This window comes from Panthera uncia (assembly GCF_023721935.1).
Source record: "Panthera uncia isolate 11264 chromosome A1 unlocalized genomic scaffold, Puncia_PCG_1.0 HiC_scaffold_17, whole genome shotgun sequence".
NCBI classification, from domain to species: domain Eukaryota; kingdom Metazoa; phylum Chordata; class Mammalia; order Carnivora; family Felidae; genus Panthera; species Panthera uncia.
This window is the reverse complement of record NW_026057577.1, coordinates 67,923,779-67,951,492: the sequence shown is the minus strand read 5'-3', so window position 1 is coordinate 67,951,492 and position 27,714 is coordinate 67,923,779. Positions and strand designations below refer to the sequence as shown.

The following is a 27,714-nucleotide window of genomic DNA, read 5'->3' as shown; positions in this document are numbered from 1 at the left end:
CCTTGTTTCAAAGATAATTTAAGGTACTAAGAAAATGACATACATTCTACCAACTGCAGCAGCAATCTAAATTGGAAAATAAATAAAAAGCTGGGGAGTACCACATCATCTTTTAGTAATGATAATTAGTAACATGATTCAAAAAGACTCCATATCAGGAAGGTTATTATAGTCTAAAACTTCATGGTAAAATCCAATTGTACCCAAGACAAATTTTGTTTTATTTTAGGAGCTGGAAACAACTTCTCTCAGTGGGGGACCTAGCTTGTGGGTTTGTTTCTAAAGATAAAACTCTATGAACACAGAACTGGTCGGGAACATAGGAATCTGGCGATCAGAGAGAATAAAATGAACTGCTCAGCAAAACTAAGGGGGATGACAAGGAATTTTAACCTTTAAGAAATATTAATAAATGGGAAAATCTCAGTGTAGGGATTGAGTATAGAATTTTTAAGAACTATGTCTGCTACTGAATTTTCAGTTGACTGTACGTTTTTCCAGTATTCTTTCAATAAGTTTTTCTCATCTCCCAACTTTCAGAGAAGGCTGACAAACAAGATTTTCTTTAAGAGGCAGCTGAGAAAATCAAGCAAAAGGAACTAGATTACAACATCTGCTACAAGACTAAATGTTTGTGTCCCCACCCCCCCCCAACCCAAAGTCATGTTCAAACTGTAGGAGCAGGGCCATTGGGGTGATTAGATCATGAGGGCAAAGCTCTCAAATGGGATAAGTGCCCTTATCAGAGAGATCCCAGAGAGCTCCTTGCCCCTTCTACCTTATGAAAGCATAACAAGAAGACCCCTAGGAAGCAGGCCGTCACCAGACACCAAATCTGCTAGCACCCTGATCTTGGACTTCAGCCTTCAGAACCGTGAGAAATACATTTCTGTTGTTTTTAAGCCACCAGTCTACATAATTCTGTTACAACAGATGCAAAAGAATAAGACAACATCCAAGTTACAGACCACCAACGGAAGTAACGAATGAATCAGGTGGAATGATCAGCAGAAGAACAGGACAAGAGACAGCCAAGATCACATAGGCCTCCTCAATCTGGAGAAATCTCAGGCAGCACAAATGGACAGTCTACAGAATATGGGATATGGATGGAGTTAGAGCGAATTGTATTTATTTTCAAATGGCAAGATGATACCAGGTAATATCATGAAAAATAATTTAAAAATTTAGTAACTACTGTGGTGCCTGGGTGGCTCAGTCAGTTAAGTGTCCGACTTCAGCTCAGGTCATGATCTCATGGTCTGTGAGTCTGAGCCCCGCGTCAGTCTCTGTGCTGACAGCTCAGAGCCTGGAGCCTGCTTCAGATTCTGTGTCTCCCTCTCTCTCGGCCCCTCCCCTCCTCACGCTCTATCTCTGTCTCTGAAAAATGAATAAACACTAAAAAAATTTCTTTAATTTAATAACTATTATCTAGCAACCACAAGATTGATCAGTATGTAACCATACCATATTAAATGAAATAATTCCAAATGCATTGTCATTTGATAATATTGTCACAGTAACAGTCCTTGGCCATCCAAGCTTCACATTTGCTGAAGGTTTCTAAAATAAAAGCCCCAAGGTAAGTTAATAAATTAAAAATAAGAGGAAAAAAAGAATGATTTTAATAGAGTTTCTGTCTTTAAGTAATTGTTCAGACTATGAATAAAAATACAAGCATACTTTTAATGCAGATTAAGAAAATGTTTTCAAATTAAGTCAACATGGTAAAGAAGTCCCAAATAAAAACTTTTCAAAAACTTTTAAAAACGATTAATCACTAAATCATTACAATGATAAGCAAACACTGGCTAGTAATGCTATATTATAATTACTCCAATCTCATTACTAATATAACAGAGAAGTAAGCAGTATAAAATTCTATTCAAACGTGTTTTCTTCTCACTATAGAAGGTGCTGACACTTAAGAATTATTTACTTTATAAATTATAAAGCCAAATTAAAGATAAAATATTAAAACATTTTTTCTGATTAATAAGGGAAGAGTTTTCTACAACATTTCTATTGATATTCTACGGCAGCATAATATGCAAAAAAGTGATATACAAAGGCAAAACAGGATTATTTCAAGTATCATTTTCATAAAAATTTTACTCATACCAATATAATCATTCTAAAAAGAATTCTCAATGCCCCTCAGAAAAATTAACTACAGCAGTGTTAGCAGTCATTACCTCAACCTAATAGATCACGCCATAAAGGACAATTAAACCTTAGGCTATTCAAACATTTTTCCCAGAGCTACTCCAAAATGATTCTAAGGCACAGGGACCTCCCACTTCCAAGCCTGCTTTTTGTATCCCTCTCCTTTGAACTCAGAAGTCTCGGTCATTCTTTGTGCATCTGGTAGCAGGGGAGGGATAAAAGAGAAAAGAGCCAAAGGGAAGACAGGTTTTTCTTGAGCATCTGTCATGGCAATTCCTAAATAAGCTGAATGGATCCAGAAACTAACTGTAGAATCTTCTAAACAAGATTGTCTGAGGAAAAATAACCAGACCATGGAATTGCCAAAGAGACTGTCAGTTCTGACTTCTTTGAAAACCACCTCCAGTCTCTAGACTGGCTTATCTCTAGAGAAACAGATTTTTAAGCATTGTGAGGTTTCTGTGAGTTCAAGGTGGGCAGCAGGGGCAAGAAGGACTTACCTGGAATGTCAAGTGAAAAGTAAAAGTTTCGTCGGGCTCTGGCAAGTCATCGTCACATACTGCTATGTACACTGTTCTATTTGTTTCTCCAACAGGTATAAAAGCTGCAGCATATGTGTCAAAAAAGTCACCAGTGTCATCTCCATATAGCTATCAAATGCAAAACAGAGACAGTTCTTAGGACAACCAAAACTGATGCTAATTGGAGCCATCAACAGAAAACACAGTAGTCATCAACTGACACTGATGTTTATATAATGGATGTACAAAAACAAAACAAATATTTAAAAACCAATAAAAATCACCTTCAAAACACATTATTAAAAATGATTCTAAACAGAAACATTTGTTTATGCTCTAGAAGGTAAAGGAATCACGACACAGAAAAGTAATAATTGCATAGCAAGTATGGATGTGAATTTTTTTCTCTGCCTCTTGAATGATCTCAAGGGGATTACACCAAACCCGACAAAAAAAAAAAAAAAAAAATTGTAGCTAAAACTCCCTCAAAGAAGAAGTGGAAATAGCCTGTCAAAATACACCAGGAAAATAAAAATTACTTATGCTATCAGTTTCAAAGAAGTACTTTTTCCAGAACTTTCAAATGAAGTTTTATTTATATTTTCCCATAGTTCCAATAAAGACTCAATTCTTTCAGCATTCCAAATTATTACTCATCACAAACTTTTCCTTAAGTTTTTAAGGCTTCATTCTATAACATCAGCATTGCTAACAGATTTTCAAGGGAGCAGTAATGATGAAATTATAAAGGAACAACTTCTTGTGCAAATCTAAATGAGGTTTCTTTTGCCAAAGAACTCAGAATGAATAACCTATCTACTAGAAAAAAAAACATGATTTAGTGCAAATAAAAAATGATGAACATGTTTGGGAAATTACAGTCAATTTCTAGTTTTCATTTGTAAAAATAAAGGTTAAATACTTGAGATACCCGAGTAAGTTAAGGGTACTGAAAAACTTGTACTTATACCTTAATATAAAAAGTTGCAGTCTTTTACAAAGCATTAACTATCAAGAGCCACTGAAACAAATAAAGAGAAAAACACAGTAACCCAACCCCAAAAATCATTTAACTATTCAAAATATGCAAAAATCAATACATATGTAAACATTTTCATCAGAGCAGCATTTACAGCAACAAAAATTGGAAGCAACCTCAGTGAAAGCCAGGTGAAAAATAATTGGGAAATGATGATGCCACCATGGGGAAAAGCTGTGAAAAATGACAGAATCACCCCACAACATTCTTATGATACAATAAAAATTATGCATAAAAGGTTATCAACTATAATGTATACTCGTTAAAATGAAATAAGTAAATATATACACACATATTATAAATTAAAAACTAAAAGCAATGCACAAAGTTATAAAACTGGGTTTGTTTCATATTTTTTTTATATCTTTCTTTTCCTTTTTTATCTCTTTTTTACAATGTTTCACAATGTGATAATTTAACCCACTACTTCAAAACTTATTTTTGAAAAAAAAAATTCAAGTACTTTGGGCCTCAGATACAGCAATATCCTTAGTGGTCATATGACATTACTTTCTGGTTACACGTAGACACAGATATATGCACACTGAATCCATCCAATAACTAAACTGTGTGCAAGATAACCTGACAGTTTAACAAATCCTACATAACCTGTACCTAAGTTAATGAACTTAATTTCTCCCAAGCTTTCTGACAAAATTCACTTTTAATTTGCCATTACTTTAAAAAATTTTATGTATTTTTCCCTAAGCCACCTGAAATATATATCTGAGCAGAGATAACTGGAATCCAAATTACCCGAAGTAAATGTTATTTTACCTAGGAACACTTACTGATATCTTTGTTTTTTATTTGTTTTAAAATAAACATATGAACATTTAAAAATAATCAGTCTATATCTTTACTATTATTGGCACGTGCATATGCTAATTGGAGCACCCTATAAACCTACAGGAAATATGAATGGAATAGTGTACCTACAAATCATTTATCATAATGAAACAACTCAGAATCTCAAGTTAAAAAAAATTTAGGAAATATGAATGGAATAGTATACCCGAAAATCATTTATCATAATGAAACTACTCAGAATCTCAAACGGTTAAGAAAAATTCTTGTCGCTGAAACTAAGAAATGTCATATCATCTACTTCAGTAAGAACAGAGCTACATCATTTCTTACCGATACAATTGCGGTGACATTTGCTGGCTCTCCTATCCTTTCGATGACAAGACGAATAACTGTTGTACTTGTTTCATTAACTACAAATGTTGTCTGTCCGGCAAACCTTATTTCTGTTTCTCCAAACACATAAGGGATGAATAAAGCTGAGAGGAGATTTACTAATAAAGATGCAGAGGGCATCCCTATTAGGAAAAAAAGAAAAAAGCTTTGTTCACAAAACATACCTAATATATTTTCATTAGACCATGTTGCTACAGATATAAACAGAGTGAAGAGCTAGACGGTAAGGAACTAAGACATAAATACATCAAATATTAAACCATCCAATTTAAATATGGGATCAGAGAAATAAGTTTAAAATCACAATCTCTTCTATGATTATTTTTTACAATTCATAACTACTTTTTGTTCTTTAACCTATATAACAAGATAATAGTTATCAGTAGTCTTAAACTTATTTATCAAATTAGGGTTTTTAAATTTTTTGACCCTCTAATTTATCCTAAGAAAAACATAAATCAGTACTTTGGAAATGAAATTAAAGCCCATCTTCTCCCCAAAATGAAACTGTAAAATACAAGCCAACACTAAAAAATTATCAAGTCGATCAATGATCTTAATAGGGCCTCTTCATCTATTTATTTATCACAAAACTATGAGAGAACTCTTAAAACTGGGATATAAAAGCAGCTGAAGCTGAAACTTTATTAATAAATTGATTTCTTGGTTGTGTCTACCTTTTCCTGACATTTGTCTTACTTGAAAATGCTTTTTAAAATTTTTTAGTTATTGCAAGGAAATGCTAATGCTTTCAACATAAATTTCCAGGACCTAAATTTCTCCCATTCTACTACCTAAAATACTAACATCATTTCTTAGAAAATGTCTATGTTGCTTTAAAAGTAAATCTGGCAAAGTGTGTATTTCCTTCTTTTCCATAACTGTACTGTTTTCTTCTTACTGGAATGTGTGTGTTTATGACGCATCAATAGTGTTCCTACTTGCAGCCTTGTGTGATTCAAGTGCTTTCAAAAGCACAACAGTGCAGTGGCCTCTTGAAAGCAATGTTGTTTTGTAATGTAGATGTACCTCTAAAAATGTGAACAATTGATCTCACGGATCATTAAGATTCCAATGGATTATGTGACCAGTCACACGAACATAACAAGTTCATGTGTTTTAAAGGAGAGTTGCATTATGCACTCAGTGAGCCAAAATGCTTCCTATTACTCTTTACCTTGGTCAAGAAGTAATAAAATTTTCATGTATGTGGTACTGCCACATGGCTACACGTGGCTTTGTATTTAAAAACCACCAAATACATGAGATCTTGATATATTTTACTTTAAATTCAATTTTCTCAATCAAGTATATTCAAACAATGCAATCTGAGATTGCTTAATGACGTCTCATATAGTTAAAACTGCAAAATCCACAGGCAGGGATGCAGAGGTCAGATGGAGTCCAGGAAAGAGACATGGGCCAACAGGACCAGAGATTCTGGAAGACTAAAGCATTTTCTACACCTGTGCCTTCTCTCTGAGAATGTTTCACCTGCCATGGGGATAAAGGGACTTGCAAGAAGAAATAAAACTTCTCTCTTCCCTGACTTCTAAGGCAGTAATGTTAGCCCAAAGAAAGGAAATGAAAAGAATGAGAGAAAGGGAAGGAAAAAGGCAAAGCCTGAGTGAGGTAGGAGATTAGGAGCAATTCTGGGCCACCAAAGACAACTAAGATTTTCTGTGGAATTCTAAAGCCAGAATGATTTCACACCTCACTTATGACAAATAGTGGGAAAGAAATGAACTAGGAATGAGAAAGAGAATACAGAATGGAGGGGTGATGAGGCAGCGATGCGTAAGAAAAAGATCAACTGTGGTCTACTGTGATTTCGAAAGAAAAAAAACTCCTTGAACGTGAGCTGTGATAGAATTTTGAGCTGACAGAAGTAAGAGGACACCTGAAGTTCTGAGTGAGAAAGAGTGTAAGTGAATTACAGCACGACAAGAGGGAATCATGAACAGCTGGAGATGTAACTTCTCAAAATTTGTCCTCCACAAGAAACAAGTCAAATGTTTGTTAAAATGCTAACTCACGGACTCAAAAATTCTGATCCGGTGAATTTGATTGAGGCCCAGGAATCTACAACTAACAGGCAGCCCTTTCACTCTAAAGTAACTGATCCTTAACATACATTTTGACATACACTGAACTAGAGTGTGAGGAGCATGTTTTGAAATGGATGTACAACAGACCACATTTGGAGCTGTGAGTTAATTACTGAATTTTTCAATGCAATATGCATGAACTTACTACAGAATTCCCCACATATATTTCTGTGTGTGTTACTATATTATATTCTAGGATTCCATCTATCCTGAAGAAAAACTGCAATTACCTATAGAAAGAAACCAGAAAAGCTAATGCTTATGTAGTGTTGCTGTAGATACTTTATACACGATAACACGTTTAATCTTCACAACCTGTCTGTGAAGAAGGTACTAGTAGCATTAATCCCATTGACAGCTAAGGAAACTAAAGCACACACCATCTAGTTAACACACGCACTGTTATTTAGTTAAGAGGACAAGGGGATTTGAACCCAGCAGTCCACTTGCAGACTCTCTACCCAAAAACCATACTATATTGCCTCTTATATTCTATTCTTGCAAATCACACGTCACCATCTTGAAAAATTTAGTAGACTGCTTATGCTATATATTTTTAAACATTCAAATATTTTAAACTCATGCACCAAAACTACCAAAAAGCTGTATAAGTATCCTAAAAGTTGGCACATTATTATTCTAATAAACACTATATTTACTTAACAGAAACTGCAGTTCTCTTGACTACTTTAAATATTTAACAGCATCTTTTAACGTCAGGACCAATGAGTTCAAATGGTGCATTCTTGCAGTTTCCCAGGCAATTAGAGCTCCGAGATCTTGTGGTTAAGTCAGTAAATTCATTTTAAATTGGTGCACATCAGTGAGTTTTGAGATTATGTGAAATGAACAAACAAGCATGATTGGAAATGCCTCAAATTCTGTGACATCATTGATAATTGAATCTCCCCTGCTTTCATCTTTTCAACCTGTAAGAAAAGTTGCTGAGGCAAAGTTGGCATTCAATAGAAATTTAAAGATGAAGAAAAAGCTTTAGAAGTGAAGTTCCCATTAGAAGACAGGCATAATTACACAAATGCTGAAGTTTCTTTTTAGGGTAACTAGGTATATTCTCCTCTATCATGCTAAAAATCCAGTCTTTGGAACTCCCTATATTAAACTCAGAAGATTAGCATTAGTGACTGACACAACACATAAGTCTTACATCTATTTCAGGTCTTTCTTATTGGATTTAAGAAAAGTCTTACATGACCCATCAGACTACCTATTCTAAACTTCTTTATAAAATGAATTTCAAACAACATGTGTTTAAAGATGTGAACTCATATTCTGTCATAACTGTAAAAAAAGAACTTTAGCATTATGACGGCATTCCTCTCCTCTGCATTGGCATGATATTCCAATACTCAGATCCTCTCTTTTCTAACTACCGTCCATGTTCTCCTCTTACCTCGCTCAGTGTGATTCAAAGGAAATCAAAGCTGTTCCTGCCAAAGATCTCTTATCTCTGAATAGATTTCTTATCGTGTTAAAACAATATGAGATTTATGTTACTTTCTTGCTTGTTTCCTGATTTTACTATGAAATTTTGATAGTCCTGATCACACACAGGCACAAAGTCTTTAGTTTTTAGTAATCACTTTCAGCCTATCCAACAAGTCATCTAATTCCACAAAAAAATATTTTGAAATTAAAGTCAGGATTATATTAGAATAGTTGCTACAATGCAAATTGTTTGCTATCAGAAGAGCAGATTAAAATTTGGTATAACATTTGTATACTGAGCACCTACTATACATTGTGCAAACAAACACCCTGAACTAATCACTGAGGATATGAAGATCCACAAGATATGGTCCTTGGCTCCACGATAATCACAGCAATGGGCCAAAGTCAACAAAACAATTCTGAGAATCCTGCTTAAGCATAAGGATGCAGATTCCCCTTACTGCTGGATTCGGGATCATTTTGATTGGGGCCAGTTTCCTCTGAAGCCTGGAAAGGAAAACAACACAGCCAAAGACAGAGCCAAGAGGTAGAGAAGAGCCAAGTCTTGACAATCAAGCTTAGCTTCCTGAATCCAGCTTTACCCTGGCCTTTTCCAAAACTGGGCAATAAATTACATTTTTTGTGACAGCCAGCTTAGGCTGGATTTTTCTGTCGCTTTGCAACATCAATATTTATCCATTAATCTCCAATCTGTGACACTATGAATCCACATCAGGATATACCAAGTGGAAGATCCCTTCTCCTCTGCTCCGACATTCAACAGTCTTAGTCTTTCTAATCTTCTGTGAAAGGATACAACACTAGCTATCTTTCCTGTTCCCATGTAATTATTACCACCATCTACGAAAGCTTTCCTTCCACTTTATTTAATTTTTTAATGTTTATTTATTTTTGAGAGTGAGAGACAGAGTGTGAGAAGGGGAGGGACACAGAGAGAGGGAGACACAGAATCCGAAGCAGGCTGCAGGTTCTGAGCCTGATGCGGGGCTCGAACTCAAACCAGAGGATCATGACCTGAGTCGGACACTTAACCGACTGAGCCACCCAGGCGCCCGCCCCTTCCACTTTAAAACTGACAATGACTAGTAAGGAAATTTAGGACAGGCAGACAAACCAAAGAGGTCTTGACAATAATAGCAGGACAGAATACAACACTGACTCTGTTCTAAAAAGTTAATGCATTCTGACTGTCACAAGGAACCCCAATATTATGCTTCTTTAAATTTGCCTGGCATTAATTTTTTTCTCTGCTTTTTTCCTGAATGTCTAACTGTCCTTTCTCTTTGGAAAACCTACTGGTATTCACTAACTTTATTCTCCATTTGGGTCACTTAGCACACAATGTATTAAATGTCATATATTATTATATTATATTATATTATATAAAATAATTATATTATATAATATAATAATATAATATTATATAATATATTATATTATATAATTATAATAATATAATATTATATAATATATTATATTATATAATTATAATTATATAATATAATATTATATATTATTATGTCATTTATAAAATTAAATGTCATATATACTCCAACACAGTATGTCATACTAACCACAGAATTCCAAATCCTGTTTACCTAGGATATGACCTTCCTCCTATCTCGCCTCTTATTAATGGGTACCTTAGGAAAGGTAGCAAATAGAGTATATTTTGAGGAAATGGGAATAGCCTTCTATTTTAAGTTTCAATAACTCTGTAGAAATAGAATGGGATAAAGAATAAAATAAAGTACACAAATAAGAATCAGGACTCAACAGATGACAATATAAAGAAAAACATATTAAAAATAGATTTTGCTGATTTTGCAGTTATCAACTTTCTAAGAAAACTTTCAGTCAATTTAAAAGTTAACTTTGCTGGGGGCACCTGGGTGGCTCAGTCAGTTAAGCACCGACTTCAGCACCGACTTCAGCGCCAACTTGCAGTTCATGGGCCTGAGCCCTGCGTCAGGCTCTGTGCTGAAAGCTCAGAGCCTAGAGCCTGCTTCAGATTCTATGTCTCCTTCGCTTTCTGCCCTTCCCCTGCTTATGCTCTGACTCTCTCTGTCTCTCCCTCTCTCTCTCTCTCTTAAAAATGAATAAACATTAAAAATTTAAAAAAAAAATAAAAGTTAATTTTGTCTTTTTAAGTTTCAGAATAAACAAGGGTACAACCTCTACGAGTGATTGGACAAAGTAAGATGACAAACACTATCAGTGTGGAATTGAAAGGATGCATTGACCTTTTGTTTCAGCTGCTGCCTTGTCTGGGCTGTAGCAAGCATCTTCCCACGGTGTGACCACCAGGTAACTGATACTGAAAATATGATCCTAATGGCGAAAGGTTTTCTAGAATAGAATTACTTCAATTCTATTACATTTAGTAATGGGCATTCTAAAGCTATAGAGTTTCTCCTATGGAACAAGAGAAGTTTCATCACTCATATCATAAATTATTCAGCCTCTAAGAATTCTTAATCTGTGTTATTTATATTTGGGTGAGTACTACAAAAAAATGTTTTCCTTCCTCCATACCAAAACAAAATTTAAATTTGCAACTTTCAATAAAAAGTAAGCTGATGTTACACATACAGGAAATGTCAGATATTTTTAAGTGAAAAGGGGAGTAGTCTCTTAAAGTTATTTATATAAAGTTTATTAGCTTTACTTATTCAAGATTTTTATTTTATTCATCTTTAAATAACATATATATCCTGGCACAATATTAAGAAGGGACAAAAAAGGTAAATAATGAGAAGTAAGTCTCCCTCACACCAGCCCCCACCAGCCATATGCTTCTGCTACCCAGTCAATTACAACGATCAACTTTGTCTCTTCACAAGAAAGAATCTATGCGTATAGTAAGATGTATGTCTGCAGGAGAAAATTCCTGTGCCAGATTGTTTTCTTCTGCATACAGACTACAGGAATCAGCACATTTTCTCAAGATGGTGGTTAAAAGAGAGATAGATACTAGGGTTTGATGTAGACATTCATAATGCACACATATAATTGCCTCAACTACATGCCATCACAATTGCAGATCTCATCAATTAAATGATTGTGTCCACTGACTTTCATGATACCCATTGATTTACCCTCTAGGGTGAAGAGACATAAATCTGGCAACTTGTACTTTCCTAGACAAAACATTGTCAAGTCTTTATTCATCAGGACTTCTTCACCTCTACGTGTGAAACACAAAAATCATCCAGGGATCCCTTTGATTTTTTTCCCCTTTGATATGTTTGCTGATTCCATGTTTTTTTCTTTCTTGGTTTACTTGGTTTATTCTCTTGTTTTGATGGAGAGCACCCTCCAGTAACTTCCTAAGAAAGGCTGTGTAGAAATAAACCTTTTAAATCTTGTATGTTAGAAATTTTTGTGTATTAATCTTCCACTTAACAATACTTCTATTGGGTACAGAATTTCTGGTGAAAACAATTTTCATTATTTTCAAAGCCTTGTTCCATTATTTTCAAACTTCCAATATTGCTCTTAAGAAATCAAAAATCATTTTGATTATGAAGTATTGTACATGTTTATTTGCATTGTCTTGCCTCTGGAAGCTTTTTCTCCTTGTCCACAGTGTTATGAAAATTTCAAAGGATTTTTCTTGGAATGGGTTTATTTTTGTTCATTTGTCTGAGTACTCAGTCAGTCCCCCTTCAGTCTGACACTCATCCTTCAAATCTAGACATTTTTCTTATATTACAATGATTTCTCCTCTTTCCATTTTCACTGTTCTTTCATCCTAAAAACTCCTATTTTTTTCTTGATATTCTGGGATTAACCCTTTCATTTTCTTATCCTTTATTCTAATTTCCAAATCTTTGATTTTTTTTCCCTGAGAATTTAATTCATCATTAAATTTCAATTCTACTAAAAATTTTTTTTATTTATACTATTGTGCTTTCAATTTCCAAGAATTTAATGGTATCCTGTTCTTTTTCCATTAATCAAATACCTGCTTTTATCTCTCAGAAAGTATTAATTTTTTAAAACTTTTCTGTTCTCTTAATGGTCTCTGATACCTCTAAGTTGCTTTATTACTTAATCCCTGAGATCTATCTTCTACATAAAAAATTTCTTCATACCTCTGGTAATTCTTGGTTATCTGTATATGCTTAAAAGTAAGAGACTAAAATAATGATTGAATGCTCTGAATATATGGGTCTGTTTATCTGCCCCATGATTAACAATCAGAGAACAAAATGAAAATTCAAAGTTTTGAGCATATGTGGAAGAGTGTAGCTTGTTAACTTGGGTGAATTTGAGTAAACTTTTTATTAGAAATTTTCAATTTTGGTACCTTCAGAAAAGACTAAGGGCTGATCAGGTTCCTCAAAGGAAAATCTTCCATTCTACTATTCAGAAGATACAGATATAACTACGAAGATTTCAGGAACGAAGGGCAGGAAAAGGACTAGAGTCTCAGCAATCAGTAATCATATGGTCATCTAATTTCCTGTATCTTTAGGGATCTTCATCCTTCATACATGCCTCAGATCCCCAATCAAGAAACCATGTTTAATAGTTTCTGGAGGGTAAACAGTAAAGCTGCAAAGAGGTGGAGGTGGGGAGGAGGGGTTAGGAACAGTATAGAATGGATGATAATTCTAGGAATCTGACTACTCCTGGAACAGCTTTCACCCTATCTAGTTGTTTACCCAGCCCCACCCCCATAGTTTTAGAGGTACCTGTTGCTACCACTTCCTATACTTTTTGAGAATTCTGTGCAAACTGGCTATTTCTTGGCCTGCTAGCTTATAGAGTTAAGCTGCTGTGGGTCTGCTAAGCCAATTACTACTCATCCATCTGCCTTCTGGCTCAAAAACCACATTGGTATTGTCTCCTCTCCTCTTCTATCTTTGTGGGTTTATATAATTTTTTAAAGCCCTCTACTGTGAAGCTTTAGGTGGTTTGGGAAGACCCAATATTAAAGTGTATATCTAAAGTTTTTATTTTCTTAAATATTCAGTTATCACTTTAAATCCTGTCGTGGCTCTAAAAAAACATTGTGGCATCTCCCATTAACTGCTTCCAACGGTTTATTTTCATCGCCTTCATATTTTCAACAAATTTTTTTTTTTTTTTTTTTTGCTTTCACTCTTCCACCTACTTTTGTATCAGTCACACATTAGGAGCCAAAATGCCTGGGATCTAGTCCCACACTGGGTGATGCGTTCATTTCTTTTTTTTTTTTTTTTTTTGTATGTTTAAAGTTTTCCATGATAAAAAAAGCTTTTACAAGAAAAATCTTTAAAAACCCTTAAGTGTACTCAAAATAAAGTGCAAACTCCTTACCATGGACTGCAAGACTATCAAGTGCCACTCTCCCCCTCACTCACAGCCACACTGGGGTTCCAGATCCTTGGATGAATCAAGCCCTTTCTTACTTCTGGCCACAGCTGGTTACTCCCACGCCTAAAACTCTCTTCCCTCCCACCTTTCACATGATCCTTTCTCATCCTGTATGTTTTTGCTTAAATGTCATCTTCTCAGAATCATCTTTCTATTTTCTGTATGTAAAGAAATTTGTCCTCTGATATCCTTCTCTCAGCTTTTTGCTTATTTCATTGCACTTAATCACAATTTGCATTTATTCCACCTCTACCCTTAGAAGAAACGCACTCAGGACAATGACCTCACCCATTTTGGATACCTTTCGCATTTTCAGCACCAAACATGGATACAGACATAAGGGTCAACGATATTGATCATTTTTAAGAAACAGTATCCAAGACTTGGATACAAGGCAAAAAAAGGATGTGGCATGTAATTTCAGTACCACACAGACACACACCGATGCAAGATTTAAAGAAAAGTACTTTGTTCAACTCAACAATTCTTTACTATTGATAAAAGGTTTCAGACTTTGTGAATTTACATGCAAATCTGGAAATTTTCATGCAGTAAACATGCAAATAATTTTTGTCCAGTGAAAGAGATAATCCAGAGGCCATAGTTTTATTGCCCAGGAGGACAGTAACCAGTTTTATAACTAACCTAAAAATCTTATCCCAACATTCCTTTATTAATTTTCTTATAGTTAGCTCCTCAAAAGCTCTTTGAACCAGCATTAACACTTTCTTCGTTTCCTCACTAATGAGTTGAATAAAATCATTGACATGTGCTCGTCTTATACTTTTATGAGAGTAATATTTACCAGCTTGTGCAAAGTGTAATTCAACACAATCTCTCTCTTTTTTCTTTTTTCATTCTTTTTCTTTTTTTCTTTTCCAAAAGAATAACCATTATAGAACAAATCACCCTGGCATATGCATAGGACTCTGGTTCCACAACAACCATTTCAGTAAACAATTGTACAACTTGAACCAGAATTTCCTGGAAAAGTAACATATTACTAAACTTAGTAAATGAGGTAAGTAAATGCTTGATAGAAGACATAAAATCTTTTAGATAATGTATGTGGACTTCTGATTTCTGATTCCCAAAATATTTAAGCTTAACATTTTCCATGAGACCATACAGTCCCATTTGCATGAGTCATCAACTAGATCACAAAAGCCATTCAAAAGCTGCTCATATTTGAATTACAAATGCTCACCAAAAAAAACAGGAAGAACAGTAGGCAGAAGCTTCAACTCTAGGATATGTGGGGCTCTAGAAGGTTATAGGTTTCAAATGGGTTGTCTCTATCCCACTTTGCCAAAGCACAAAGTGAAAAATTCACTACACAAAATACTTTGAGGCAAATTCAGAAGCAATAAAGTCAGTCAGGATGTGTTCACACAGATTCCACGTCTGAGTGTGTTAAAGGTAACCCTGTCAAGGAGAAGACACGCTTGCCTTTTTTGCTCCTTTGAAATATAAGGATCATGTGTCCAAATGAAGATTTCATGAACTACCATTAGATGGCACCCCTCCATCTTCAAAAACATGCTCTCTAATGATGAAAAAAAGTCCTAAGAATTTAAAGATAGATTTTTGCCACTTAAAACTCTTTGTAAAAATGAAATTTGCAATTCCTCATAAAAATCAAAAGCAAAAGTCACAAAACAATTTTACCGAAATTAAGACTTCACCGAAAACAGCTATAATTCATTTGAACTGAGATTCAGTATTACCTTAAAAAAAAAATTCTCTCAGCCACTTTCTGTGAGTTTCTTTCTATTCTGTACCTATTTCTTGAATATCATTTGCATTCATTGGAGAATCCAGATGCTGTCATTTCTAAAAAAAAAACATTGTATGTACTCATGGCAGGTAAGGAAAAGAACAAAGTACAGAGTTTCATGTTTCATGCTGAAACCCAGAGGTTTCACACAGAGAGGTCTAGAGACATGTTTTTAGGCCAAACTGTGTTTACAAAATAATACTAAAAGAGTTTTTTCCAAGATTTAAAATTTAAGGATGTCACATTTTTAAAAAATGGGTTTCTAGATTATTTTGAAAAAACTGAGTTCAAATTTCTACATGACATCAGCTGGCTGGAGCTGAGCAGCCAACTGCTAATTAGAAAGAGAATTTGAACTCCAGTACCATGCCAATGTCTCCTCTAAGTGGGACCAAATAGAAAAGTAAAATATTTCTTATATTCATGTCATTCAAAGGCAGAAAAATACATGTATACATGTCCAGACATACATATGCACACATACACACCTTGCAGGCTGCCCCCTAGAGAGTCCCAGGAATTTGATTTTAGAGGACAAAGGGAAAGCATTCCCGGCAGTACCTACCTGGGGATCCTACAATATTTGCTCTGAATCCTCTAGTTAAACACTGCCAGTGCCCCTGGGAATGCTGAGCCCCCAGTCACCTCTAGTCTCTGTCTTCTTCCATCTTTGCCATCAATAGACAAGTTAATCCACCTCTCTGGGCCCTGAGTTCCCTCAACTGTTAAAGGGGGGGAAAAAGAACAGCTAAAGCACTGGGGTATTTGTGAAGCACAGAAAAATTCATTCCAGTATACCATGAAGTACCAGATTCCAGGCTCTGGACCTTCAATGTCCACATGGCCAAGAGACCAAAGGAAATAGGATTGGGCTTCTTAGACTGTCCTGTGTGAGGCTCTCCTCCCACCCATCCACTATCACAATAACAACATTAGAATGAAAGGATGTCTGAGGTAAGATGGAAAGAAACATCCAGAACCTAGGAAAGTTTGAAAAGCACAATGAAAACCCGCAATGGCACTTCAAGGTCTAAGGGGAAATGAATTACAACAATGTATTTGAAGAACAAAATGGTGGGATTCCTGATGTTCCTGGAATACTTGCAAAACTCAAACCAGGGGCACCTGCATGGCTCAGTTGGTTAGGCATCCAGGAAACCAACTCTTGGTTTTAGCTCAGGTCATGACCTCACGGTCATGAGACTGAGCCCTTCATCAGGCTCCATACTGGGTGTGGAACCTGCTTAAGATTCTTTCTCTTCCTCTCCCTTTGCCCCTTCCTCATTCACTCCCACTCTCTCTCAAAAACAAAAACAAAAAGCAAAAAAACAAACCTCAAACCAGAGTATCAGCTACCTCTACACACTATACCTGGCATGGAAAGCACAGGTAGAAGAAAGAGCTGGGAACTTAGGAAACGCCTACCTACCTGGTTCCACCTATCACCCCAGAGAGGGAGAACAATACTTTTCAGAGTTAGAAAAACAAGTTTGTATTCTATCTGTAATGACTTGAGGTTCCTCCTGAATAACAAAAGGGTATAAAACACAAAAGACAGACTACTGGGCCTAAAGGTGTTGAGGTCAAAACTACCGTCACAACGGTGCTGTAGCAGAGGATCACCACACTTAAACACCACAAACATTTATTTATTTTTTCAATTGAAATACACTTGATATATTGTACTCATTTCAGGTATACAATACAGCAATTCAATAATTACATACATTACAAAATGCTATGATAAGCATAGTCACTATCTGTCACTACCACAAGTTACCACAATATTATTGACTATATTCCTCATGCTGTACTTTTACATCTCATGACTTAAATTTTATAACTGAAGTTTGTACCTCTTTATCCCCCTCACCTATTTTGCCTATCTCACCATCCTTCTCCCCTCTGACAACCACTAGTTTGTTCTCTATGAGTCTGTTTTCAAATCCATATCTAAGTAAATCATATGGCATTTGTCTTTCTCTGACTTATCTAACTTAGCATAATACCCTCTAGGTCACACTGTCCTGAATACCAAGACTTCATTCTTTTTCATGGCTAAGTATTTATATTGCATATATATACCACATCTTCTTTATCCATTGGTCTAATGATGGATCCTTGGGTTGCTTCCATACCTTGGCTACTGTAAATGATGCTGCAATAAACATAGGGTGTTTATTTTTCTATTTCTCTATTTTTCTAGTGTTTTTGTTTTCCTTGGGTAAATACCCATTAGTTGAATTACTAGAGTATATGGTACTTTGTTTTTAGTTTTTTGAGGACCCTCCATACTGTTTTCAACAATGGCTGCACGTACATTCCCACAAACAGTGCATAAGGGTTCCCTTTTCTCCAAAGCCTCACCAACACTTGTTATTTCCTGTCTTTTTGATGCTAGCCATTCGGCATTTTTTCATACATCTGTTGGCTGGCCATGTGTGTGTCCTCCCTGGAAAAATGTCTAGTCAGGTATTCTGCCCATTTTTTCATCAGATAAGTTGTTTCTTTGAAGTGCTGAGTTGTAGGAGTTCTTTGTATAATTTTGTATATTAATCCCTTATCAGTTATTATCATTTGCAAATATCTTCTCCCATTCAATAGGTTGCCTTTTTGTTTTATTGATGGCTTCCTTCACCATGCAAAAGCTTTTCAGCTTGATGTAATCAGTCTCAATTGTTTATTTTTGCTTTTGTTACCCTTACCTGAAGAGACAGATCCAGAAAAACACTGTTAAGACTGATGTTCAGGAGATTACTCCCTATGTTTTCTTTTAGGAGTTTTATGGTTCTAGGTCTTACATTTAGGTCTTTAATCCATTTTGAATTTATTTTTCTGTATACTGCAAGCAAGTGGTCTATTTTCATTCTTTTGCATGTAGCTATCCAATTTTCCCAAAACCACTTATTGAAGATACTGTCTTCTCCCCATTGTATATTCTTGTCTTCTTTGTCACAGACTGACTATAGAAGCATGGATTTATTTCTGGGCTCTCTCTTCTACTCTATTGATCTATATGTCTATTTCTGTGTTAGTACCATAGTATTTTGATTACTACAGCTTTACAGCATATCTTAAAATCTAGTATTTTAGGCTTTGTTTCTCCAGCTTTGTTCTTTCTCAAGATTGCTTTGGCTATTCAGAGTCTTTTGTAGTTTAATACAAATTTTAGGATTTTTTTTTCTCTAATTCTGTGAAAAATACTATTGGCATTTTGATAGGGATTACATTGAGCATGTAGATGGCTTTGGGTAGTATGGACATTATTAATTCTTCTAATCCATTAGCATGGTATATCTTTCTATTTATTTGTGCCATCTTTGACTTATTTTATCAATGTTTTTAATTTTCAGAGTATAGGTCATTAACCTCTTTGGTTAAATTTATTTCTAGCTATTTTATTCTTTCTGATGCAACTGTAAGTGAGATTGTTTTTTTTTTTTTTAATTTCTCTTTCTGGTATTTCATCAGTAGTGTATGGAAACACAACATTTCTGTATATTGATTTTGTATCCCACAATTTTGCGAAATTAACTTATTAGTTCTAATAGATTTTTTTGGTGGAGTCTTTAGGGTTTTCTATATACAGTATCATATCAACTACAAATAGTAAGTTTTACCTCTTTATTACCAGTTTGGGGGCCTTTTGTATCTTTTTCTTGTCTGACTGCTATGGCTACAATTTCTAGTAATATGTTGAATAAAAGTGGTAACAGCAGGCATCCTTGTCTTCTTCCCGATCTCACCAGAAAAGCTTTCAGCTTTCCATTATTGAATACAATGTTATCTGTGGGCTTATCATATACAGCCTTTGAGGTATGTTCCCTCTATACCCACTTTGTTGACAGCTTTTTACCATGAATAAATGTTGGGTTTTGTCAAATCCTTTTTGTGAATCTATTGAAACAATCATATAATTTTTATCTTTCATTTTGTTAATGTGGTATATCACATTAATTAATTTACGGACATTGAACCATCCTTGTATCCATACACTAAATCGAGGCTGGTGGTGAATGAACATTTTAATGTATCACTGAATTTGGTTTCCTAATATTTTGTTGAAGACTTTTGCATCTATGTTCATCAGGAATATTGGTCTGTAATTATCTTTTTTTGTAGGTCTTTGTTGGCCCTTGGTATCATGGTAATGCTGGTCTCAAAGAATGAATTTGGAAGTATTCCTTTCTCTGATATTTTTGGAAATAACTTGAAAACAATAGGTATTAACTCTTTTTTAAATGTCTGGTAGAATTCATCTGTGAATCCTATACTTTTGTTTTTTGGGGGGCTTTCTGAATAGTGATTCAATTTTGTTACTAGCCATTAGTCTGTTCAGATATTCTATTTCATCAGGATTCAGTCTGGGAAGATATTCTTTTTTAAATGTTTGTTTATTTTTGTGTGTGTAAGAGAGAGACAGAGAAGAGATAGGGTACAAGCACACAAGCAGGGGAGGGACAGAGAAAGAGGGAGAGGGAATCCCCAGCAGGTTCCATGCTGTCAGCACAGAGCCCAATGTGGGGCTTGATCTCACAAACCAAGAGATCATGATCTGAGCCGAAATCAAGAGTCAGATGCTTAACTGACTGAGCCACCCGAGCCCCCTCCAGAAGATATGATCTTTATTTATTCATTTCTTCTAGGTTGTCCAATTTGTTTACATATTATTTTATTGTAATAGACTCATAATTTTTTGTATTTCTGTAGTGTCACGTATAACTTCCCCTCTTTCTTTTCTAAGTTTATTTATTTGAGTCCTCTCTCTTATTTTCTTGGTTTGGCTAAAAGCTTATCAATTTTGCTTATCTTTTCAAAGGACCAGTTCTTAGTCTCATTATCTTCTCTATTGTTTTTCAATCTCTATTTTATTTCCACTCTGACCTTTATCATTCCCTTCTTTGTACTAACTTTGGGCTTTGTTCTTTTTCTAGATCTTTTAAGTGTTCACAAACCTTTTAACAACCCAGCTTGTGCAGAGCCACCACTATGGTTTTATAACATGATTTTTTTTTCTCAAAAATTTTTTTTGATGTTTATTCTTGACAGACACAGAAAGAGACAGAGCATGAGCAGGGGGAGGGCAGAGAGAGAGGGAGACACAGATTCTGAAGCAGGCTCCAGGCTCTGACCTATTGGCACAGAACGTGACGCGGGGCTCAAACCCACAAACTGCAAGATCATGACCTAACTGAAGTTGGCTGCTTAACCAACTGAGCCACCCAGGCGCCCCTTATGATTTTTTTTTATTTTTTATTATATTTTATTAATCCTTTTAGAGAGAAACAGAAAGCAATCTGGGGAGGGTCAGAAAGAAGGGGAGACAGAATCTGAAGCAGGCTCCAGGCTCTGAGCTGTTCAACACAGGGCTTGAACTCACAAACTGCAAGATCATGACCTGAGCCAAAGTCACACGCTTAACTGACTGAGCCGCCAGATGCCCTATATCATGATTTTTTTAAATAAATATTTATTATTTTCACAATAAAATGAGAAAACCACAAAATATAGTTTGACCAAAGTCAATACTTTGTTTAGGTACCTAACGTCCTTTTTCTGTTCCAGGATCTCATCCAGGATATGTTCCATTTAGCTGTCATGTTTTCTTAGGCTCCTCTTGGCTGTGACAGTTTCTCAGACTATTTCCTTTTTGTTTTTTAATGTTTATTTATTTTTGAGAGAGGGGGGACAGGGGCAAAGAGAGAGGGGGACAGATGATTTAAAGAGGGCTCTGTGCCAACAGCAGAGAGCCCAATGTAGGTCTCAAACTCTTGAACTGTGAGATCATGACCTGAGCCAAAGTTGGACACTTAACTGACTGTGCCACTCAAGCGTCCCTCTCAAACTTTTCTTATTTTTGATAACCTTGATACAGTTTTGAAGAGTAGTAGCAGGTGTTTTGCAGAATGTTCCTCAACTGAGACTTGTCTGATGATTTGTCTCATAATTAGACTGGGATTATGGGTTTGGCAGGAAGACCACAGAGGTAGATTGACATTCTCATTACATGATATAAAGGTATGTACTATCAACATGACTTATCACTCCTAGCTGAGATAGTGTTTGTCAGGGTTCTCCCCTGCAATGTTACTTTCCTCTCTCTACCCTTTCTATAATATACTTTTTAGAAGGAAGTTACTACATGCAGCCTACTCAACCCTTTTTAAAATAACTGTATTGCTTTCTTTTAAAGGAAACAAGCTCAACTTCCTTCCATCCATCATCTACTTATTAAAAACTGTACCAACACCAAAACATTATGTACATTTTGTAATGTAAATCTATATAACATAGCAGTGGAACCTAATCAAAATATATAGGGACTATGTATGGCAGTCTGATAGAATTAATGGAATACAGAGTCACTATACCATGAATTTATGAAAAGTGCTGCCAAATGGTTATCAATTTCAGATTATGCTCCTCAATTTCTCTGAAGTCATATCTACCTAAACTCACTCTGTCTTCTGTTAATAAAACTCTTGATTATATTATCCCAAGTTGTAGTAATGCTTATGTGCCCTTATTTCCCAAGGTTCTAGCAACCTCCAACAGACACGTGATTTCTACCATATTTTTTGCAACCAGTTACTTCAAGCAATTGTAACATCTCCAGCAATATCACTCGCAAGCCATTTTCTAGCTTCATAGGGCCTACACCGTCACCAGAATTCAGACTAATGGACCGGCTGGTTAATGCCAATCTTCATGCTAAAGAAAATACATCAGGGCCTATCAGCTGTGTCCTTAGAGTACTCTGCTGCTTACTAGCTGGGCAACTTTAGACAGTCATTTAACTTCGTGAGTTTACTTCCTCATCTGTAAAATGAAGTAGTAAGACTACTGATTTTGGCTATTTTGGCCTTGGATTTATTTACCAAGTCCACAAATTTCCAGCTTTCTAATTCACCACTTTCTTCTTTAATCTTTAGCAATTTCTCTATCCTGATTGGTTTATTAAAATATTTTCTTAAGATTCATAAATTGATACTACCCAAAGCAATCTACATATTCAACATGATCCCTATCAAAGTAACACCAGCCTTCTTCACAGAGCTATAACAAATAATCCTAAAATTTGTATGGAACCAGAAAAGACCCCGAATACCCAAAGCAATCTTGAAAAAGAAAACCAAAGCAGGAGGCATCACAATCCCAGACTTCAAACTATACTACAAAGCTGTAATCATCAAGACAGTATGGTACTGGCAGAAGAACAGACACTCAGATCCATGGAACAGAATCAAGAACCCAGAAATGGACCCACAAACGTATGGGCAACTAATCTTTGACAAAGCAGGAAAGAATAAACAATGGAATAAAGACAGTCTCTTCACCAAGTGGTGCTGGGAAAGCTGGACGGTGACATGCAGAAGAATGAACCTGGACCACTTTCTTACACCATACACAAAAATAAACTCAAAGTGGATGAAAGACCTCAATGTAAGACAGGAAGCCATCAAAATCTTCAATGAGAAAGCAGGCAAAAACCTCTTTGATCTTGGCCACAGCAATTTCTTATTCAACACGTCTCGGGAGGCAAGGGTAACAAAAGCAAAAATGAACTACTGGGATCTCATCAAAATAAAAAGCTTCTGCACAGTGAAGGAAACAATCAGCAAAACTAAAAGGCAACCGACAGAATGGGAAAAGATATCTGCAAATGACATATCAGATAAAGGGTTAATATCCAAAATCTACAAAGAACTTATCAAACTCAACACCCAAAAAACAAATAATCCAGTGAAGAAATGGGCAAAAGACATGAATAGACATTTCTCCAAAGAAGACATCCAGATGGCCAACCAACACATGAAAAAATGCTCAACATCACTCATCATCAGGCAAATACAAATCAAAACCACAATGAGATACCACTTTACACCTGTCAGAAAGGCTAACATTAGCAACTCAGGCAACAACAGATGTTGGTGAGGATGAGGAGAAAGAGGATCTCTTTTGCATTGTTGGTGGGAGTGCAAGCTGGTGCAGCCACTCTGGAAAACAGTATGGAGGTTCCTGAAAAAACTAAAAATAGAACTACCATACGACCCAGCAATTGCACTACTAGGCATTTATCCACAGGATACAGGTGTGCTGTTTCGAAGGAACACATACACCCCCATGTTTATAGCAGCACTATCAACAATAGCCAAAGTATGGAAAGAGCCCAAATGTCCATCGATGGATGAATGGATAAAGAAAATGTGGTGTGTGTGTGTGTGTGTATATATATATATATATATATATAATGGAGTATTACTCAGCAATCAAAAAGAATGAAATCTTGCCATTTGCAACTACGTGGATGGAACTGGAGGGTATTATGCTACGTGAAATTAGTCAGAGAAAGACAAAAATCATATGTCTTCACTCATATGAGGACTTTAAGAGACAAAACAGATGAACATAAGGGTAGGGAAACAAAAATAATATAAAAACAGGGAGGGGGACAAAACAAAGGAGACTCATAAATATGGAGAACAAACTGAGGGTTGCTGGAGGGGTTGTGGGGGGGGGGGATGGGCTAAATGGATAAGGGGCAGTAGGGAATCTACTGAAATCATTGCTTCACTATATATTAACTAATTTGGATGTAAATTTTAAAAAATAAAAAATAAAGTTAAATCAAAAAAAAGATTCATAAATTGAAAATTAATTTAGTTTTCATTATTCCTTCCCTAAAGCTATGGTTTTGCTCCAAGTGCAGCTTTGACTGTATCTCACAGGTTTTGATAAGCTGAGTTTGTGCTGTTGTAGTCTAAAAAGTTTATTACTGCAGATATTAGTTTCTTATAATGCAAGTATTGCTTAGAAGAGTTGAGGTTTCTCTCATTTCCAAGTAGAAGAGTAGTTTTTTATTATTTATTTTTGTTTAAACAAAAAGTAAACTTTAATTTTGTTCTTAACATTCTGTTTTCTGGTGATTACTTTCACTTATGAACTCTGACACAAAACAGAATTGTCTGTTTAACAATGATACATGAAAAAAAATTTTTGTTCTTTGGTCTTGCTGAATTTTGTTAAGGTAAAGTAGTTTCTTTAAAGTAACCACACTGGCTAAATATATGATATTCAGATGAATTAGGTAAAGTGCTGGACAATCACTTGTGATCCAGCTAAGTAATTCCTCCTCCATATTTGCAAAATACTTATGTGTCATACAATCTACTGTCACTGCAGGGAGCCATTTTCCTTTTATTTTTTAATACTTATTTATTTTTGAGAGACAGAGAGAGACAGAGCATGAGTAGGGTAGCAGCAGAGACAGAGGGAGACCCAGAATCCGAAGCAGGCTCCAGGTTCTGGGCTGTCAACACAGAGCCTGATGCAAGGCTCAAACCCACAAACCATGAGATCGTGACCTGAGCTAAAGTCAGATGCTTAACCAACTGAGCCACCCAGGTACTCCTAAGGAGCCACTTTCCTAATTTAAACAACATACTTTTTATTCATTTTTATTTAAGTAATCTTTACCCTAATGTGGCATCCAAACTCATAACCCCAAGATTAAGAGTTGCATACTCTTCTGACTGAGCCCTCCAGGCACCCCTAAACGAAATACTTTTTAGATATTCAATCCCTTCACTGGACAATTTTCAAATTTTCCACAGGGCCTCAAAAACTGTACAAAATTCTAATATTAATAAAAGCCTTAATTTGAAGCCAAAATATCTGAACACCCTTTACTTTTTCCCCAACTTCTTTTTTTTTAATTCGTATTCATTTTCCTTTTTTTTTTAAGTTTATTTATTTTGAGAGAAAGAGCAAGAGAAATCATGCTAAAGTAGGGTACAGACAGAGAGAGAAGGAGAGAGAGAATCTCAAGCAGGCTCCACGCTGTCAGTGCAGAGCCAGATGAGGGGCTCAATCCTACAAACCACAAGATAATGACCTGAGCTGAAATTAAGAGTTGAAGGTTTAATCAACAGAGCCACCTAGGCACTCCTACCCCAACTTCTATAATACTCACGGCTTTGAAACCTATAAAACCTATGCTTGAATTACAAACATTTCCATCCAAGGAAGTTTGAAACCAATGACCTTACAATATCATTTCTCTATCTGTCTCATAAACATTCAACTTGTGAGAAATAGATTTACTGTCATTTCAGTATACCACAATGCTTTGTCAATATACTTGTATCCCTAAGGAAAATCACTGAGATTGAGTTTCCCTTGCTGTCCAGTTACATAAGTAGTTTACAAATAAAAATTGTAAGATAAAGCCTAAAATCCATTTTTGATAAACCTCTATAATGCTTGGTACGATTACAGAAGTACCTCTACCCAGCAGGTCAAAATTTCCGAATGCTAAAACACTCCACTGACTCAATTAAACCCTGGTAAACACGCTTTGAAAGTGCCACTAACTCCAGAGCAAACATTTCAGGCTGGTTTTTTGTTGTTTTTTTACTGATAAAAAAGTTAATAACATCTATCAGAATACTCAAAAATTCTATGGCAAAGTTTGAAATCTTTCTGGTTAAGGAAAGCATAGGAGTTTATCAGTAACAGATCACTGGAATGGGTCTGAGCTGTATAAAACATTTTACAAGATGTTGTGGTTTTTCATTTTATTTTTTTCTGATTTTTCATTTTAAATAAGATATTTGGTAGGTTTGACTTAAATTCATCTTTATAGAAAAGCAAATGCCTAATAATATATTGGCTGTACTCTCTCTTATTTTTTTGTTTTATAACTATTATCTGTACTTTTCTCATAACATCTACTCTAACTTCTCTTGTTTTTTTTGTTTGTTTTGTTTTGTTTTAATTTCTTACTTTAAATGTCCACTCTTCCAGGTGTTTCATGGTCATCATTTACTGCCTACACATATTACAAAGTTAAATGTTTTTCTTCTTTTCTTCCTCTTAAAAGATAGTGTTTATTTTTGTTGTTTTAAATGTAGTCCAAACTCTGTTTTAGTACTATGCTGAGTGATGACAGGGTTAAATTTGATTAAAATTTTCTTATAGCTGTGATGTAATGAAAAATATTAATTCCTTGGAATCATCAGTCTGTAACAAGTATGAACTAGTCCACAACACTTACGGTTCAAATATCTCACCAGGACATTATTTCTCCAAATTAAATTAAATTCTACTCAAAACACCTTGCATCACGCTGGAAGGAAATCCAGCTTTACCTCTTGGAGGTCCCTTATTGCATGCTCTAAGAATTCCAGTGCCATATGCATTCCTAAAGGAGGTATGGTATCTCCCAGACAACAGTGATCCAGCTGCCATGGAGCCTCAGCACCCAGTGCCCTGTCTGAACCCGGTCCTCCTCCATCTGCCTAGGCCTGCTGGTGTATGTGGCCCTCACGCCACACTGACCTCAGCTCCTGGCATACGTCAGCACTATCTTTCAGATGAGGGCCACACAACTGCCTAAACCACTCTTTAGTGCGGTCGTCAGGCCACACTGTTCCTAATCAGCTCACTCAAGCTATAGAGTTTAGCGCAAAGCCCTTCAAGAGCTTAGTCTTTTCGTTCATGCACACAAGTTTTAAAGAGCTTAAAGTAAACCCATGTGTGGCATGTGGACCCTACTGACAGTCTTAGCTGTGGCTGTATCTAACATTCATTCATCATTCGGCAACATTCAAAAAGTACTCGCTGAGTGTCTACAATGTGCCCACTGTCTAAGGCCTGGACACGCAGCAGTAAACATGACCAAAATCAAGACATTAAAACAGAATTTCATCTTGAATAAGTTTTTTTCCCTAGGTAAAAACAAGTTAAATCCTCTCTATATCAGTTTTTACCTCCCAACTGTACCCTCCAACAAAGATATATGAACAGTTACTGGGAAATGAATTGTACACATTTATACATGAGAAATCAATGTTTATTCAGAATTCCCATCAATATTAACTGTCCACTTCTGAACGTTTATATTTCAGAATTTTCCTTCCCTCAGAATTCTCTCTTCCTCCATCTCCATAGACTGTCTCCAAAAATGCAACACCCATACTCCTAAGAGTAACACACCATCCATACTCTAACTCATTCTTTCACGTTTCTTGAAGACTTTATTCTCTTTTATCTCTCTACCTCTTC

General features: G+C 35.7%; 1 protein-coding gene across 1 annotated transcript in view; it reads right to left on the bottom strand.

Annotated features, from left to right (window-relative positions):
• ADGRV1 (adhesion G protein-coupled receptor V1) overlaps nucleotides 1–27,714 on the bottom strand; it is a 76,229-nt gene that overhangs the window by 31,663 nt on the left and 16,852 nt on the right. Inside the window, exons 2-4 of the mRNA XM_049648893.1 lie at nucleotides 4,867–5,051; nucleotides 2,667–2,816; nucleotides 1,468–1,563 (exon numbers count right to left, since the gene is read on the bottom strand). Coding sequence (XP_049504850.1) covers nucleotides 1,468–1,563; nucleotides 2,667–2,816; nucleotides 4,867–5,051 — 431 coding nt within the window. The remainder of the gene's footprint in view (nucleotides 1–1,467; nucleotides 1,564–2,666; nucleotides 2,817–4,866; nucleotides 5,052–27,714) is intronic.